Source organism: Acinonyx jubatus, chromosome D1 (assembly GCF_027475565.1).
Source record: "Acinonyx jubatus isolate Ajub_Pintada_27869175 chromosome D1, VMU_Ajub_asm_v1.0, whole genome shotgun sequence".
In the NCBI taxonomy this organism is placed as follows: domain Eukaryota; kingdom Metazoa; phylum Chordata; class Mammalia; order Carnivora; family Felidae; genus Acinonyx; species Acinonyx jubatus.
In genome coordinates this window covers 13,644,277-13,660,950 of record NC_069390.1, presented here as the reverse complement: position 1 = coordinate 13,660,950, position 16,674 = coordinate 13,644,277, and the positions used below count along the sequence as shown (strand labels likewise).

At 38.4% G+C, this 16,674-nt stretch overlaps 2 protein-coding genes across 3 annotated transcripts; one reads left to right on the top strand and one right to left on the bottom strand.

Annotated features, from left to right (window-relative positions):
* Positions 1-1,559: 1,559 nt before the first annotated feature.
* On the bottom strand, positions 1,560-2,456 carry LOC106986269 (olfactory receptor 5AP2). Its single transcript, XM_015084438.2, has one exon. It carries the CDS (start codon positions 2,454-2,456, stop codon positions 1,560-1,562), a length of 897 nt encoding a protein of 298 aa, XP_014939924.2.
* A 5,515-nt stretch (positions 2,457-7,971) lies between these two features.
* Positions 7,972-15,870, top strand: LOC106986259 (olfactory receptor 1019). 2 transcript variants are annotated; one of them, XM_053203162.1, is made up of 2 exons: positions 7,972-7,999; positions 14,948-15,870. In XM_053203162.1, exons 1-2 carry the CDS (start codon positions 7,972-7,974, stop codon positions 15,868-15,870), a joined length of 951 nt encoding a protein of 316 aa, XP_053059137.1. The 2 variants fall into 2 exon arrangements, with proteins under 2 accessions (XP_053059137.1, XP_014939917.1); XM_015084431.2 differs by lacking the exon at positions 7,972-7,999 and having other exon boundaries at positions 14,891-15,870.
* The last annotated feature ends 804 nt before the right edge of the window (positions 15,871-16,674 follow it).

Genomic DNA, 16,674 nt, shown 5'->3' with positions numbered 1-16,674 from the left:
AGAAATACAAGTGGAACATGCAGTGGGATTTGAGAAAGTAGAGACGAGGGGTACAGGTGGTTATTTTGAAAACATTCATTGTAAAGAGAGCAGAGAAACAAGTTGGTGACTGGATAAGACTTTCAGCCAAAGAAATTATTAAGAAGGGTGATACTAGAAGATGCTTACAAACAAATGAGAACATTCCAGTAGAGTGTTTTGAAGTAAAATTTACGGAAAGCTCCAAATGTGTGCCAGAACTGGGTTTAGGGACAAGCAAGGGATACAATATCCATTTGACAAGTGGGAATAAGAGTATATGTAAAAAGATTAGAGACGGCAAGATGGGGATGATCTTGTCTAAATGTTTTTGTTTTGAAGAAAGAAGTATGACACAAGATCGGCAGCAGAGAATGGCATGCTGAGAGGTGTTCTCTAATTGTACTAAGCAGCTTCAAGGGAGGACAGAACAAAGAAACAATTTAGTTTCACTAAGTTGGGATTTAGTCAGATGTGCAGAATGGAGAGAAAGTAGAGTATGGAATTGAGGGTGATTGAGGATGAGTTGTTGTTTGAGGGACCATGGAATTTCAGCTGGGCACTGAGAGTAGCGATGAATATTGATCAAGGGCAACTCGTCTCAGGTTGGTGAATAAGAAGCAACGGAAGGACAGATATTATAGCATATGAGTCAGAATAAAAGGGAACAGGAAGGAGGATACCAAGCATGATACAGTTTTGAATATCTTTGAGAGAAACGTTGATTAACACTTGAAAGTGGAAGTTATAGGGGGATGGAACTATTCAGAGTGGACATGGTGAATTAACACATTCTTTGTGGTCTCTAACCAATTTGGGGGGTGGGGAGTGAGGTGATCTTACTTGGAGCATGAGAAGTACTGGTATGCTCCCTCAAGGTCTCGAAGGGATAGTGAGATGGAGAGAAATAGGGAGTAGACATTTACCTGATTCCAAATCATCGGCCTCCTTTGACATGCCATCTCATGGAAGAAGGCAGTTCCCCCATTGTTCCTACATTGACAGTGCCCTGCCCCACTACCATGAACAAAAGATAGGTAATTTACTTTCAATACACATTTATTGAAAACTATACGAAACTCTGGGAGAAGTGAACGTTAAAAGTTAAAGTACGTTGAATCATTACCCTCAAAATGTTCCAGTTAATTTACAAAATCAGGAAAATACTACTCTGTTATTGCAGTTGTACCCATATTATAGATATCAGATCAAGAAAAGCTAAATATTGACATTGGATCGTAAGCCCAAGTCAGCCAAATCTAAGTATTTTGATACTTTACCAAGCACCAACCTCCCCCCACTGTGTTTATTCATCCTATAGGCCCATGAATACACATTTAAAAAACCAGAAGATTTAGAAGTATACCCCCATTTTAAACAATCAACTTTAATATACACAAACACACAAAGCTTAAGCAACCAGACAATAAAATTAATGTGAAAACGTATTTTCTTCTGTATAACAGGATGATATATAACATGGCTTTACAGTATGTGTTTCTGTAAGATCTTCTTTAGGGCCCCTTTCACATCCTTATTTTTCAAACTGTAGATGAGGGGTTTAACATAGGAATCACTACTGTATAAAAGACAGAGACAATCTTGTCCTGTTCCATTGAATAGCTAGATGTAGGGCGCAAGTACATGAAGAGAATTGTCCCAAAAAATATGGTGACAGCCATGAGGTGGGAGGCACAGGTGGAGAAGGCTTTGTGCCTGCCCTCTAAAGAGGGAATCCTCAAGATGGCAATGAGGATACACAGGTAAGAAATGAGAACAACCATAACACAAGTGATGACATTAAAACTGGAGAAAACCATGATCACAATGCCATTGATGCGAGTGTCAGAGCAAGACAGCTTGAGCAGGGGTGGGGTGTCACAGTAGAAGTGGTTGATCCTGTTAGAGCCACAAAAGGACAATCTGAAAGTCATTCCTGTGTGTATGGCTGCATTCCCAAAGCCTGCTAGGAAAGACATAGCTACTAGCAAGAAACAAATTCTCCCAGACATGAGAACTGAGTACAGCAGAGGGTTCCAAATGGCTGCATAGCGATCATATGCCATCATAGCCAACAGAAAGCATTCAGTCCCCAAAAAGGAGCCAAAGAAGTAGAACTGGGCAGCGCATCCATTAAAAGATATGGCTTTGTTCTCAGCCACAAGGTTCACCAGCATCTTAGGAGTGACAGAAGAAGAGTAAGAGGCATCAACAAAAGAGAGGCTGCTGAGAAAGAGGTACATTGGCGTGTGGAGACAAGGATCCATCTTAATTAACACCATCATCCCTAAATTACCCACCATGGTTGCCATATAGATTAACAGAAACAATCCAAAGAGGACACTCTGTAGATCTGAGTTGTCTGAGAGTCCTAAGAGGATAAATTCTGTCACTTCTGTTTGATTTCGTCCTTGGACCTCTTTCATATATCTTCTCATTTCAGCTGCAAGAAGATGAAGCATGGCGTTTGGTCAGATATAAACATGAAAGAGCCATAAACATCTTTTTATTGACATGTATATACAGAAATTCCAAAAATGTGTTGGACTTGATGTCAGGTCAAAAGACATCAAAAGACTCTGCTAAGTTCTAGGTGTACTGCCTACTAACTAATGACCTTGAGATGAGTGACTTAATATATACGTTAACCTAGCTCACGTCTAGCATTAACTGTTTATTGGATAATTATACGAACTTAACCTTAAGATGTATCTCTTTTCATTATTTATGATAAATAAATTAATTGATATATTAACACATAGTCTCTGGACACAACTTCTGGAGAAAGATGGCAAAATGAACTCAGACCACTTCCTACTTCTCAGTATTAATGGAATGAATTAAAAACAGTGAAAGCTAGTAAAATTAGTTAAAAGTACCAAATAAAAAGAAAAGAGTTGAATCTCCTGGGGATGGGAGAAACTTTAAAAATTGATAGCTAAGGGGGAAAAAAGAGGAAATCCCCATGCAACTAGCATGTTTGCAAACCTACTGGAATTTTCCAGTATCAGTATCTACAGAGGGGAAAAAAAAGTATTTTCTAAGTACTGAGAACTTTGAATAATTCCCTCCAATATTTAGAGAATCAGACTGCAAGAATTAATAGACATCCCAGATGAAAGTAATAGAGCAAGCCACAGCAGTGAGACCCTCTACCTAACATTCAGATTCCCAGGATCACACCAGAACTGGAAAGCATGAGAAGCAGCAACACATGGAATGTTCCAGCTACAGTGTTGTATTGAGGGAATCATACACTGCCAGATAATTGAACTGGAAATAAGATTCGCTCCTGGAAAAGTGTAAAAAAGCCAAATACAGGGCAAAAGAAATAAAGAAGGTAAGAAGGAAGGAAAAAGGAAAGGAAGGAGGAAAGGAAGGAAGAAAAGAAGGAAGGGAGGAAGGAGGGGAGAAAGAAAAGAGGAGAAAGAAAGAAAGAAAGAAAGAAAGAGAGGAAGGAAGGGAGAAAGAAAGAAGGAAAGAGAAAGAAAGAAAGAAAGAAAGAAAGAAAGAAAGAAAGAAAGAAAGAAAGAGAAAGAAAGAAGAAGGAAAGGAAGGAAGGAAGGAAAGAAGGAAGGGAGGAAGGAGGGGAGAAAGAAAGGAGGAGAAAGAAAGGAGAAGAAAGAAAGAAAGAAAGAAAGAAAGAAAGGGAGGGAGGAAGGAGGGGAGAAAGAAAGGAGGAAAGAGAAAGAAAGGAGGAGAAAGAAAGAAAGAAAGAAAGAAAGAAAGAAAGAAAGAAAGAAAGAAAAGAAGGAAGGGAGGAAGGAGGGGAGAAAGAAAGGAGGAAAGAGAAAGAAAGAAAGAAAGAAAGAAAGAAAGAAAGAAAGAAAGAAAGAAAGGGAGAAAGGGAAAAGAGAAGGAAAAAGAAAACCCAGCCTGGAGATTCCAAGTAAAAGTTTACGTAACAAACAGCTCCAGTGGAATTCTTCCCCACTCCCAGTCCAATCCTCTACCCCTTCCATGACCTCAGAGTATTAAACAATAGATAAAACTGTGCTGGGCTGGCTGTAAAATCATAGTTCAAAGTGTTAAATCATTTCTCACTCACAGCAGGAAGTTATTTGATACTGTCTAAAATTAAAACATGGGGCGAAAGTAACCCAGTATCTCTGCTAACACTGGAGATAATGGATCTCTTGAGCACAGTTGGGGAGAAGAGAGCACAGGAGCTGGTCCCATTCTCACAGATAGTGCGACACTCAGAAGTGCCTATCCATGCTCTGCTCCAGCTAGTTTCCATTGGAATAGGAATAGGGGTTCAATGATAAACCTGGCATTGTCTGTCACAGTATTGTAATAGTTTCTAACTGTGATTGTACCCATTATCTTATCCTTGCATCACTACAAATCAGTGGAGATAAGCAGATATTACCCTAAGAGTGTTAATAAGATTATCTTTTGTTGGATGAGGTAATGAACTCAGCTAACTGGTGGTGAATTTGGAGCTTAGAATGACCCTGGGTTGATGCCAAATTACTTGCTGTTTCTCAACACTGCGTTGCCCCCTCCCTATTTCATGGTACAGATGTCTAGCCCTGGTCCTCTTCCTTGAAATACTCTTACTATTTAAACTTCAAAGAATAGCATCTCCAGAAGGAATTAAAAAGGAGGAATGGGGGGCGCCTGGGTGGCTCAGTCGGTTGAGCGTCCGACTTTGGCTCAGGTCGTGATCTCGCAGTCCTTGAGTTCGAACCCGCATCGGGCTCTGTGCTGACAGCTCAGAGCCTGGAGCCTGTTTCAGGTTCTGTGTCTTCCTCTCTCTCTCTGACCCTCCCCCGTTCATGCTCTGTCTCTCTCTGTCTCAAAAATAAATAAACGTTAAAAAAAATTTTAAAAAAAGGAGGAATGGATCTTTTTCTCTTATCGCAATCAAAAAATTTCCCTGAGAGGATTATTATATCAGAAACAGTAAAAATAAGTAAATAAAATGTTATAGACATTGTGTGTGCATGCACATAGCAGAGACACAAAGAAAGGTAATGACGAGCAAAGTACTAAAATACTAAAATGTGTTGAGCATTCCCTATGCTTTACAGGCACTGTGTTAAGTATTTTTCCTGAAATATTTTATTTAAACCCTATGAGGAAGGCAGTATTATAATCTTCAGTTTACATGAGAAATGGGAGGTGCAAAAGATCTGTGACTCTCCCAGAGTCACAGATTTAAACCAATGGAGTCTAATTTATACCCAGCTAATGCAACTCTCATTCTCCTAATGTTTGAGATCATTGAGAATGACCTCCTCAATAACAGATGTGAGCATTAATACACAGAGGAATTGATATTGTAATTATCAGAGCTTCAGTAATATGCTAGAATATGTTTAGTTACATATAGAAAAAAAGTCTGTGTATCTCCTGAAGAGAAAATATAATTGCCAAAAATATAGTTGCTAAAAATTGTCTTTCTTAGAATTTACATTCATTAATTTGCTTTATTGATTAGCAAAATACCATTTGAACAGAGAATTAATTTAGCATACCTTCTTAGCTTCTCAGTGCTCCTGGAGATTTGGGTATATGGTTAATTGGGGAAATGTACAAAGTTGTGGATTTTTCTTCAGGTCAGTAAGTTAAACAGGCAGAACCCTTTGTATCTTTTCCTGACCTTTGTGGACTGCTTGACTTCTATTTGGTCCTTTTACTTGTTTCTAATGATTAAATTCTCCAAAAACAAAACAAAACAAAAACAAAAACAAAAAAATAAACACACATCAAACCTTCTCAGAGAAGATATTCATCAATGCTCCCAGGTTAAGCAGTAGGCACAGTTAGAATAGACTTTCGGCATCATTCATTACAGAGATAAGAAAAAAGCCCTTTATAACCTTCCCTGTCAAAAGAGAGTTACTTTGCATTCTTTCCTACTTTCCCTTAACAACAAGTACTGCAATTTGTTATATCAAGGTAAAATACATTTTAAAATATAAAATATATTGCTGCACCGAGGCTGTAATATTGTTTGCAATTATTTCCAATTGTAGAGTCTCTGGCTAATACTGGAGTAAGCATTCTGAATTATTTTCAATAGGATATATTTCTTGTTCTTCAGTCTCTGGGGACTGCATCCCTTGTGTCGTGTCATCTCATGTTAATCTACTTGTTTTTCCCTCTGAATCTAAGGAAATCATAGGTTCTCTTCACAGTTCTTTCCTTTGCCCTAGGGATACCTAAGCCTAGTGGAGAATGAATTTCCAGTTCTGCATTTCTAACCCCCACTAAACATTCTTCTTCTGTCTCCCCCTACAGCTTGTGGTCTGATACCCTTAGGAGCATTGAAAGAATCCACAAAATAGTAGGTTAGCTCTACCTCTGCCTTCTGGAAGGACTTTGTGTACTTACAAGAATTTATGCTAGCTGGATCATGGTGAGGGGCTGATTGGAGGAAACACACAGAGGTAACTATGGAGCAGGAAATCTCAAAGAGCTTCAGAATAAGAACAGAACTCATTTCTAATCCTCACTTGACTGTCATTCAAGGAGGTACCAGATGATGCTCTATCTCTCTTCCACCATGATGGGGACCATCAGAAATTAGGCTGCAAAGTGATCTCCATGGAGCACTCAGATTATTCTAACACTGGATACTGGAATGTGAAGTTGGTGCCATAAAAGATACCCATTGATAAGGTTGCAATGAACTTTTTATGAAGAACCATGGGACTCTAAAGCCTAGTAAGCAGGCAACAAACATTTATTGATCAACTAACAGAGACCATACTAACCTGTAAAGATGTGACCTCCCCTTTAAAGGAGCTTACATATTAATATGGATTATGAACCAGCTGGTCATCTCCTGGGTCATAATCAGAAGACAGTAGAGCCAAGCAATAATAGCAACTAATATTAACTGAGTGTGTATTATTTGCCAAGGGTCCTGCTAAACATATGCATTTTTTTATTTCTATTAAGCACCCCCATCACAGATGAGTAAACTGGGGCCTTGAGAAGTGACTTGTCCAAATAGTTAATACACACCAGAACTGGGACTCAAACATGTTTTTTTATTACTCCAGAATGAGCATTGCTAACCATTTTGTGTCATCGCAGACCAAAAGTAGCAAAGAGTTTGTGAAAAATATCCTTCTGTGATAAATGTAAATAACATATAAACTACAATAATGACGATTGACCTATTTGATGTCTTCTGGACAAGATCGACTAATCGGGAATAACGCATATGGTACTTCTGATGGCTAATTTGACGAGCCAACTTGACAGAGCTAAGGGATGCCCAAAGCTGATAAAACATTATTTCTGGATGTGTCTGTGGGGGGGTCTTGGGAAGAGATTAGCATGGGAATCAGTAGAGTGAGTAAGGAAGATCACTCTCGCCATTGTGGGTGGGCATCATCTGATCCTTTGAGGGCCTGAACAGAACAAAAATGCAGAGGAGGAGGGAGTTTGTCCTCTCTGCTTGAGCTGAGACATCCATCTTCTCCTGCTGGAACATCAGCACTCCTGAATCTCAGGCTTTCAAACTCAGACCAGAACCTTCAGCTTACCCCACACCCCCATACCATTTTCAAGCTTTGGGCCTCAGACTGAATTACGCCACTGGCTTTCCTGGTTCTTCAGCTTGCAGACAACAGATTGTGGGACTTCTCAGCCTTCATATCCACATGAGCCTATTCCTACACTAAATCTCCTTTTATCTAGATTTACATATCCATCTCCTATTGGGTCTGCTTCTCTGGGGAACTCTGACCAGCACAGTAGTCTTGGTGGTGTTGTTTGCCAAAAGAAAGAATGCATCAGTTATTAGGGGAAGAGTGGAAAGCTAGATGTCTAATGTAGTAAACTATATCACCCCTTAATTGAGAATTATTATTTAATATCAGATGCTTGGAATCAAGAAGGTCTCAATGGAGGTGGTGTTTTTCCTCTGGGGACATTATGGGAATTTATGGTTGTCACATGAAGGGGATAGAATCTAGTAGGTAAGGGGCAAAAATGCTAAAAGCCTGCAAAGTGCAAAACAGTCCCTAACAACAAAGAACTCTCCATGTCCCAGGGTATTCAAGTTTATTTCAGGTATAAGATACTCAATACATAAATAAATACATGGTGAAATAAATGCTAAATTTTTTATTGTAAATTGAAAATTCTCTTCTTTTTATTTCTCCTCTTTAAATTATGTGTGTAGGTAAATTATTTATGAATGTCATTTCAGGAACATAGAGGGGGCAACATAAGCTACTTGCTATAAAAATATGTCATTGGGGTCTGAGAGAATATATATATCCATTGTTCCAGAGGATACCTACATACTACTCACAAGCCACCAAAAGTTTCATCTAAATAGATCTTATATCATCTGGCAAAACCAAGAAGAATTCTCTTGTTAAGCTTTGGAGGCTCATTTCATTTTAACTAAATCTTTATTAGGACAGTGTTAGATGTAGCCACATTCTACCACACCATACACAAAAACTACTACTTCTACTCCTACTATCATATTATCAATTAAAAAAAAAAAAAAACAGAGAGAGATAAAACTTTATCTCTGGGATAAAAAACCTGGGAAAAAAAAAACAAAAGAAAACAAGTGGAGGTGGGACTAGATTTGCTGTTGTAAAATATATAAGGGAGTGTATAATTTAAAAAGGAATTATTGAAGAATGATTTGTATAGAATGGTGAAGAAACAAGGGAATAGAACAGAAAAATACAAATATAGACTCTATGAAATGAAAATTCAATTCAAAAAATTGGGAAAAGATAATTTTTAAAATAAATGTTGGGGCACCTGGGTGGCTCCGTCAGTTGAGTGACAGAGTTCTGATTCCAGCTTAGGTCATGATCTCACAACTGTGAGATCTAACCCCACATCAGCCTCCACACTGATCATGGGGTCTGCTTGGGATTCTCTCTATGTCTCTCTCTCTCTCCCTCTGGCCCTCTTCCCTGCTTGTGCTCTTTCACTTTCAAAATAAATAAATAAACATTTCAAAAATAAAATAAAATAAGACAAAATGAAATGAAGCAAAAGAAAAGAAAAGAAAAGAAAAGAAAAGAAAAGAAACGTTATTGAGACAACTGGATATGCCCAAGGATATTGATTGCTGCATTTTTTTTCTTCTAATAGTAAAAGATCAGAACCAATTCAAATGTCCTTCAACAGGATACTTTAAATAAGCAATGTTACATCCATATAATGGATTATTATGAGTTGGAGAAATGAGAGAATATTTATTTCAAATCAAGCTTTGACTTATCAATAAATCTTATAAAAAAGTGAACATGTCAATGTTATTAGGAATTAAATTTTAATCATAAAATGAGATTTAAGAATACAGGTACAAAGCTGGATAAAACAACAATAACAACAACAAAAACAACAAAAACAAACCACACACACACACACACACACACACACACACACACACAACATCCACCATCTCCTGGCTATAAGACCTCACTTCAGGTTTAAGGACATATATGGGCTGAAAGTCAAAAAATGGAAAAAGATATTACAAAGGGTTTTTTTAATTCTTTTAAAAATGTTATTCTTGAATCTCTTCTTTTAGGATGAAACTTTATCTCAAGTCAAATAGCATTTCCAAATAAAGCAGATTTTTTGAAAATATCAGGTAGGCAGTGAGAATCTTATAACTGTTCATTTTCTTTTTCTTTATATAAATGGGAAACTGAAACAATTTGTGTGTGAACTCTCATATGCATCTTATGTACTTGTATGCCACCCTTATGCCAGACTGTCTTCATGTCCAGTTTAAAGATGGCCCATCCATATCACACGGAAGCTCTATCATCCTCTGTGAAAAGACTTCTAGGCATCAACAAACAGACCTAAGTTAGCATCAAAATCATACCCAGTAGGCAGCTTTGGGCTGGAAAAATAGTGCATGCATTTCTGCTTGAATCAGTCACCACACTGGAGTGGCAGAAAAGAAGTCCCTTGTGTTTCCTTCTTTTTATCATTACGATGGAAAGAGGAAGGAGTGAAATTCCTTAGGGGTGACGTTCCTCAGACCTTCCAGTCTCCTGTGAGTGCAGAAATCATGTCAGCTCTTTTCCTCTGAGGATAGTATGTGACTCTGAAACTTGATAAAACCTCCTGCACACAGGAGCAAAGGTGGCTGAGCTAGAAGTTCAGGGACCGCTGCCAGCGTGAGTCACCACCTTTGGATTCTTTTCAGAATATTTGCTCATTGTACCCATCAAATGAAGAGGAGACATTATCCCCAACTGGTAGAAAACAAATCAGGGCACAGGTCAGTATGGGGACAGATGGCCAAAAGACATGACCATTAGGGATGGGGCATGACCCTGCCCGTGCTCCTCTGAGCATGGCTTTACTTGGCATTGGGGCCATGCCATTTTAAATGTTCAAAAGTAGACATAAACTATGGCTTTGGCTTTTAGATACTTCACAATAAGTACGCACTCAGAAAATACTAGAGTAGAAAAGTCATGTAGAGTTTGGATTCTTCACCCTATTCCTTTCACAGATAAGGAAGCTGCATCTAATGCAACAATTCATCAAGTTTGAACACCTAATTAGTGGAAAAAACAGGATAACAACCAGGATCCCAGACTCTTATTCTAGAATTCTTTTCATGTGAACATGCAAAAGGAGATGATACGTAGAAATCTAAAATATATTTGACCTGTATTAGCTTGCATAAGACAATACTTTTGCTGGTCTTTTTTGTTAATGGAGTTTAACTATGGAATATTCGTATTTATTCAATATTCCACCATTTCTTCAAGAGTCAGATCAGTTGAAGTTTAGCTACATGAGACTACATGAGACTATATATATACCAGTCTCACGTAGGCTATATATATATATATATATAGAGAGAGAGAGAGAGAGAGAGAGAGACTGGTATATATATAGTCTCACGTATTCTCATGAGAGTATACATATATACATATGTGTATATATATATATATATATATGTATGTATGAATATATAAAATTCAAAATCAGAGTAAAGATCAAAGAAAACCATTATGGTTTTCTTTGATCTTTACTCTGATTTTGAATTTTATAGCCTCATCTGTCTCTGCTTGGTTTAGCACTTAATGGAAGTGTTGTGGAAAAATCACTCCTTCACTAAAAGTTAAAGCAGTCCATGGTACATCACCTGTGTGGATAAGGATTGGAACTCTTTTTCTGGGAGTTGTGAGCACAAAATCATCTACTGAATTAAATCCTCTTACACAATTAACTTAATTAACACTGACATAATTGCCAAATGCATTGTGTGTAGCATATGACAGATAGTGATCTTAGCACTAGATAGGTGATAGATAGGTAAGTAGGTAGGTAGGTAGATGGATGATAGATGATAGATAGATAGATAGATAGATAGATAGATGATATAGATGATAGAGAGAGAGAGAATTGATAGATGATGGATAGATAATAGAATATACATACACTCTAACTGATGTGTTTTTCTTGCAGAAAGTTAGCATTAATAAGATATTAATATGGCATTAATCTCATCAATAAATGAAAAACTGAGACTCTAAAAAAGATACGTAATGTGTTAGAAATTTAAAAAAAAATGCAGGTAGCAAAGGCTGGACTTGTCTGTCCACTATAAGCAAGAACAGGCAGAGCACTTTATGATTGGTGAAACCCCTTCCCATACACTTCTCTTTTAACTGGAACCTTGACTCCGTAAGGGAGCACAGAATGATTTTCTAATCCCATTCTTCAAGTGAGTGAAATGAATTGGTCTCCACATGCCCAACTGAAGATCAGCCAGCCCTGCCCCATGTGCTGTGTTCTGAGCGGGCATCCCTCACCCCTGTAACTCCTGGTAACGTCCTGCACTTTCAAGCTTGATTTGCATCTGTTTCCTCTCTAAAATTATGAGGTTAGACTGAATGAGTCATCCCAGTATCAATAATAGGAATATTTTCCCTTTTGCCAAAGTAAAAGAATACACTGAGAAATGGGAGCACTCAGAGACCTCTTATATTCTTTTCCGGATGGGTTATTTTCACCTTCCAGTGTGAAGCAGAGAGGGAAAAAATGAACATGGCACTGTGTATGAAATTGGCAGTCCTAGACTCAATTGCCAGTTCTGCACCTAACTCACTGTGTGACTGCAGGTCCCTTCTGCCTGTTTTTGTTTCCTCATTAACAGAACCTGCGAAGTGACATACACATCCGCAGGTAATGAGAATGAGTATAATTGAGGTAAGGACAAGTACCTTTTTTTTAACAGCTTTATTGAGCGATAGCTGGCATACGATGAATTGAATATATTTAAAGCCGAAATTTTAATGTTTTAGTATATGTATATATGCCATGAAACATCATCGTAATCAACATAGTCAACTAATCTGTCACGCCAAAACGTTTCCTTATGCCCCTTGGTAATCCTTCCCTCTTGTATCTCCCCACGCACACCTGTACCCAGGCAACCATTGATTGGCTGTCATTATCGATTAGCTGGCAGTCTCTAGACTTTTAGAAGTGGAATCATATAAGGTATATTCTTTTATCAAGTATGTTCTCTCACCCTAGTTCTTTTGAGATTCATCCATCATGTTTAATGTATCAATAGTTTGTTTCTTTTAATTGTTGAGTAGTGTTCTCTTATGGACATACTAAAATGTGCTTATCCTTATTTCTTATTACTTATGGATGGGGCTTTGGGTTGCTCCCACATGTTTTTTGGTTTTGTTTTCTTTTGTTTTGCAGGGGGAGGATGGCTGGATCATACAATAGATATGTGTATATTTAATTTTGTACTGCCATAGTGTTTTCCAAAGTGGTTGTACTATTTTTTGTTGTTGTTGTACTATTTTACCTTCCTACTAACAGTAATGAAATTTCCAGTTCCTCTACTTTCTTGTTTACACTTCATATGGTTCATCTTCTTAAATTTTAACCATTCTAATAGATATGTAGAAATATCTTATTGTGGTTTTAATTTGTGTATCCTTAATACAAGTGATTTGAGCATGTTCCATGCATTTATTTGCCCACCATGTATCTTGCTTGGTGAAGTGTCTATTCAAGTGTTTGGCCCATTACTTTTGGGTTGTTTGTTTTCTCATTAGTGAATTTTAAGTTTCCTTTTATATTATGGGAACAAGTTTGTTTTTAAGTTTATTTATTTATTTTGAGAGAAAGAGAGAGAGCACATGCATGAGTTGGGGGGGGGGGTGCAGAGAGAGAGAGAAAGAGAGAGAGAGAATCCCAAGCAGGTTCCGGGCTGTCAACATAGAGTCCAACGTGGGGCTCCATCTCAGGAACCATAAGATGCTGACCTGAGCCAAAATCAAGATTTGGATGCTTAACTGACTGAGCCACCCAGGTGACTTCTTAGGAAAAAGAAATTCTTTGTGAAAATATATTTTTCAAATAATTTCTTCAAGATTTATCTTTTCATTTTGTTTCCTAATTGGTTTAATGTGTGAAACAATGCACACATTCAACAACATATTAAGAATGAATCAAAAAGTACTTTATAAACTGTACACTTTTAGGAAAATATATGGTATTGATTATTCATTATTAGACCCCTTCTTTATTGTGCCTGATTATATTCTATGCAGAAACTGAAAGGTGGAGGCATTACTTCCACCACCCTAGGATTTAAGATAACCTGTTCTGAATTTCCATGTTCCAATGAAAGACATTATACTATTCTGCTCTTGTCTTTCTTAAGCAGTAAACCAACCAACTATTGACTAAAGTCAATACACTCTGACTTCTCTCTCACATTTAGTAGAGAATCCTACTTATTTCTAAATTACCTCATGTTTTGGCTTGATTTGGTTTGGATTGGTATGGTTTTGCTCACTTCCTTCTCAGAATTCTTCAACGGGTCAGATATAAATCCAACTACATACATGCACAAAAAGTTCATACGTGCAGCTTTCTGACCACAGAGTTGGATAATGTTTTCTCCATTCCCCCTTAGTGAAGGATCCTTGAATCTTAACTCTGAACTGAGCTATGCAACAACCCGTTCATTAGTCAATAGAACTGTCCAAAGACACAGCTGTGTTTTCATCCTGATTACTCCCATGCCAAATCTCTGGATGCTTCTAAATATTAGGGAGACTAAAGGACTAATTCTGTGTCTGTGCATGGTATGCAAGGCAGGAAAAAGAAATGCAGGTGCAAAAATAAAGAGATGTGACTTCATCATATCACATTATATCACATGTTCACAATAAAGTGAAGTGAACCCCAGAGTCAGACAGACCCAGCTCTGCTACTTACTGGCTGCTGACTTTGCTGAAGTTCCTTAATATATAGCCTCATTCTTTTCAGGTATAAGATAGAGATGACAGAGGTACCTACTTCACAGAGCTGTTGTGAGAATGAACTTTTGTAATGTGTGGAAACACTCAACGTTCTGGCATATAGTTAACACTCAGTAACTCCTGGCTTTTTAAAAAATATTATCCACTGCTTTTTTTTAATATTGCTAACCTTCTGCTCCAAGTATTTTACTCTCTCTCTCTCTCTCTCTGTGTATGTGTGTGTGTGTGTGTCTGTGTGTATGTGTGTGTGATATGTTATACTTTGAGATCCCTCAGTTGTTCAGTCTGTTTTTGTGCCTATTTGTAATGAGTGTTAATGTTTATTCATTATCTGTGTCCATATTTGCTTTGTTTTAGGAAGAAGGAAGGGACGTTCAAGACTTTTCTTCTTTACTAATTAATAACGCAGATAACTGAACAGATTAGGTCAAACATTTGGTAGCATGTGATAAATGACCTCAGAACACCAAGGTCTTTGGAGAAGCAGAATTTTCCATCTTCTATTTTCACTGGGTACCTGGAGAGAGCACATATCCATCACTTTCATTAAAGTCATTTGAGTTACCCTATGGGTCATAGAACCTGATTACTGGGAAGATTTCTAAAAATCACTTCAAACAGTAAAGCAAATCCAGGCACACATAAAATATAAAAGATGGATAAAGAAAACCACTCAATGGTGACTGAGTTTATCTTTATGGGCATCACTCAAGACCCTCAGCTGCAGACCATCTTTTTTGTGGTCTTCCTCCTGATCTACCTGGTCAATGTCGTGGGGAACATTGGTATGATTATCTTGATCATAACAGACACTCAGCTTCACACCCCCATGTACTTTTTCCTGTGTAACCTCTCTTTCGTTGACCTGGGATACTCTTCAGCCATCGCCCCCAGGATGCTGGCTGACTTCTTAACAAAGCACAAAGTTATCTCCTTCTCCAGCTGTGCCACCCAGTTTGCTTTCTTCGTAGGTTTCGTGGATGCCGAGTGCTATGTCCTGGCCGCCATGGCCTACGACCGTTTCGTGGCCATCTGTCGACCCCTCCACTATAGCACTCTCATGTCCAAGAGAGTTTGTGTGGCTCTCATGCTGGGCTCTTACCTGGCTGGCTTGGTGAGTTTAGTAGCCCACACTTCCCTCACCTTCAGTCTGAGTTACTGTGGTTCCAATATTATCAACCACTTCTTCTGTGAAATCCCACCTCTCTTAGCCCTCTCTTGCTCAGACACTTACATCAGCGAGATCTTGCTCTTTAGTCTGTGTGGCTTCATTGAATTCAGCACCATCCTCATCATCTTCATCTCTTATGCCTTCGTCCTCGTAGCAATCATCAGAATGCGCTCAGCTGAAGGCCGCCATAAGGCTTTCTCCACCTGTGGGTCTCACCTCACTGGCGTCACCCTTTTTTATGGCACAGTCATGTTTATGTACCTGAGGCCAACATCCAGCTACTCCCTGGACCAAGACAAGTGGGCCTCTGTGTTCTACACTATTATCATCCCCATGCTGAATCCCTTGATCTACAGTTTACGGAACAAGGACGTGAAAGCTGCTTTCAAAAAACTAACTGGAAGGAAACCTCAGTAGTGACAAAACATGGAAAGTTGTTATTACCACAGGTAAATGGCAGTAGTAAAAGGGTGGCGACAGTAGATAGAAAATGCAAATGCCATTCCAACAGACTCCACTCAAGCTATCATCCACTCGCTGCATCAATCTTGAATTCTGTAGGGTTATCTGTAACCTTTAACGCTCTGATATGAAGGAAATATAAATTAATATTTTTTAAAAGCGTGCTGAGCAAGATGTCTTTGTTTTTTATTTAAAATTGTCTCACATGTTGCTTGGAAAGGGAGACGAAACTTGAAAGGGGAAATAAAGAGCCAATTGCACCAAAGCATATTTTTTTCAAGGTCATGAGGAATTGCAGGTCCAAATGTTGCAAGCTTCTCTACTCTGAAGACAAGTCAGAGAAAATGTAGTTAAACATATAGGGAATGGGACTGGTATAAGGGATGACTTAACTCAGCCTGGGATCCATCCCTTCATATATTCAGCAAAAACTTGTAAGTGCTAGATGTATGCCAGGTTCTGGAGGACACAAATATAAGACAGGCATCTGCCAATGAGGAGTGCATCATACATCCAGTTACTATATTATCTCTCTGAAACTGCCGCCACCAATAACCAAATCAAGAGCGATGCAAAGCCCGAGAATAAGAGCTGTAGACCTAGGCTCTGCTGCTAACAGGGTATGTGAGTTTTGACAAGACCCTTCTCTTCAGTGTCCTCAGTTTGAAGACAATTTCCCCCCTTGTATACTTTCACTAAAACCAGTCCAATGCTTCCAAGGCCACTAGCCCACCTAGAAAACACTGTTTTATGTCACAA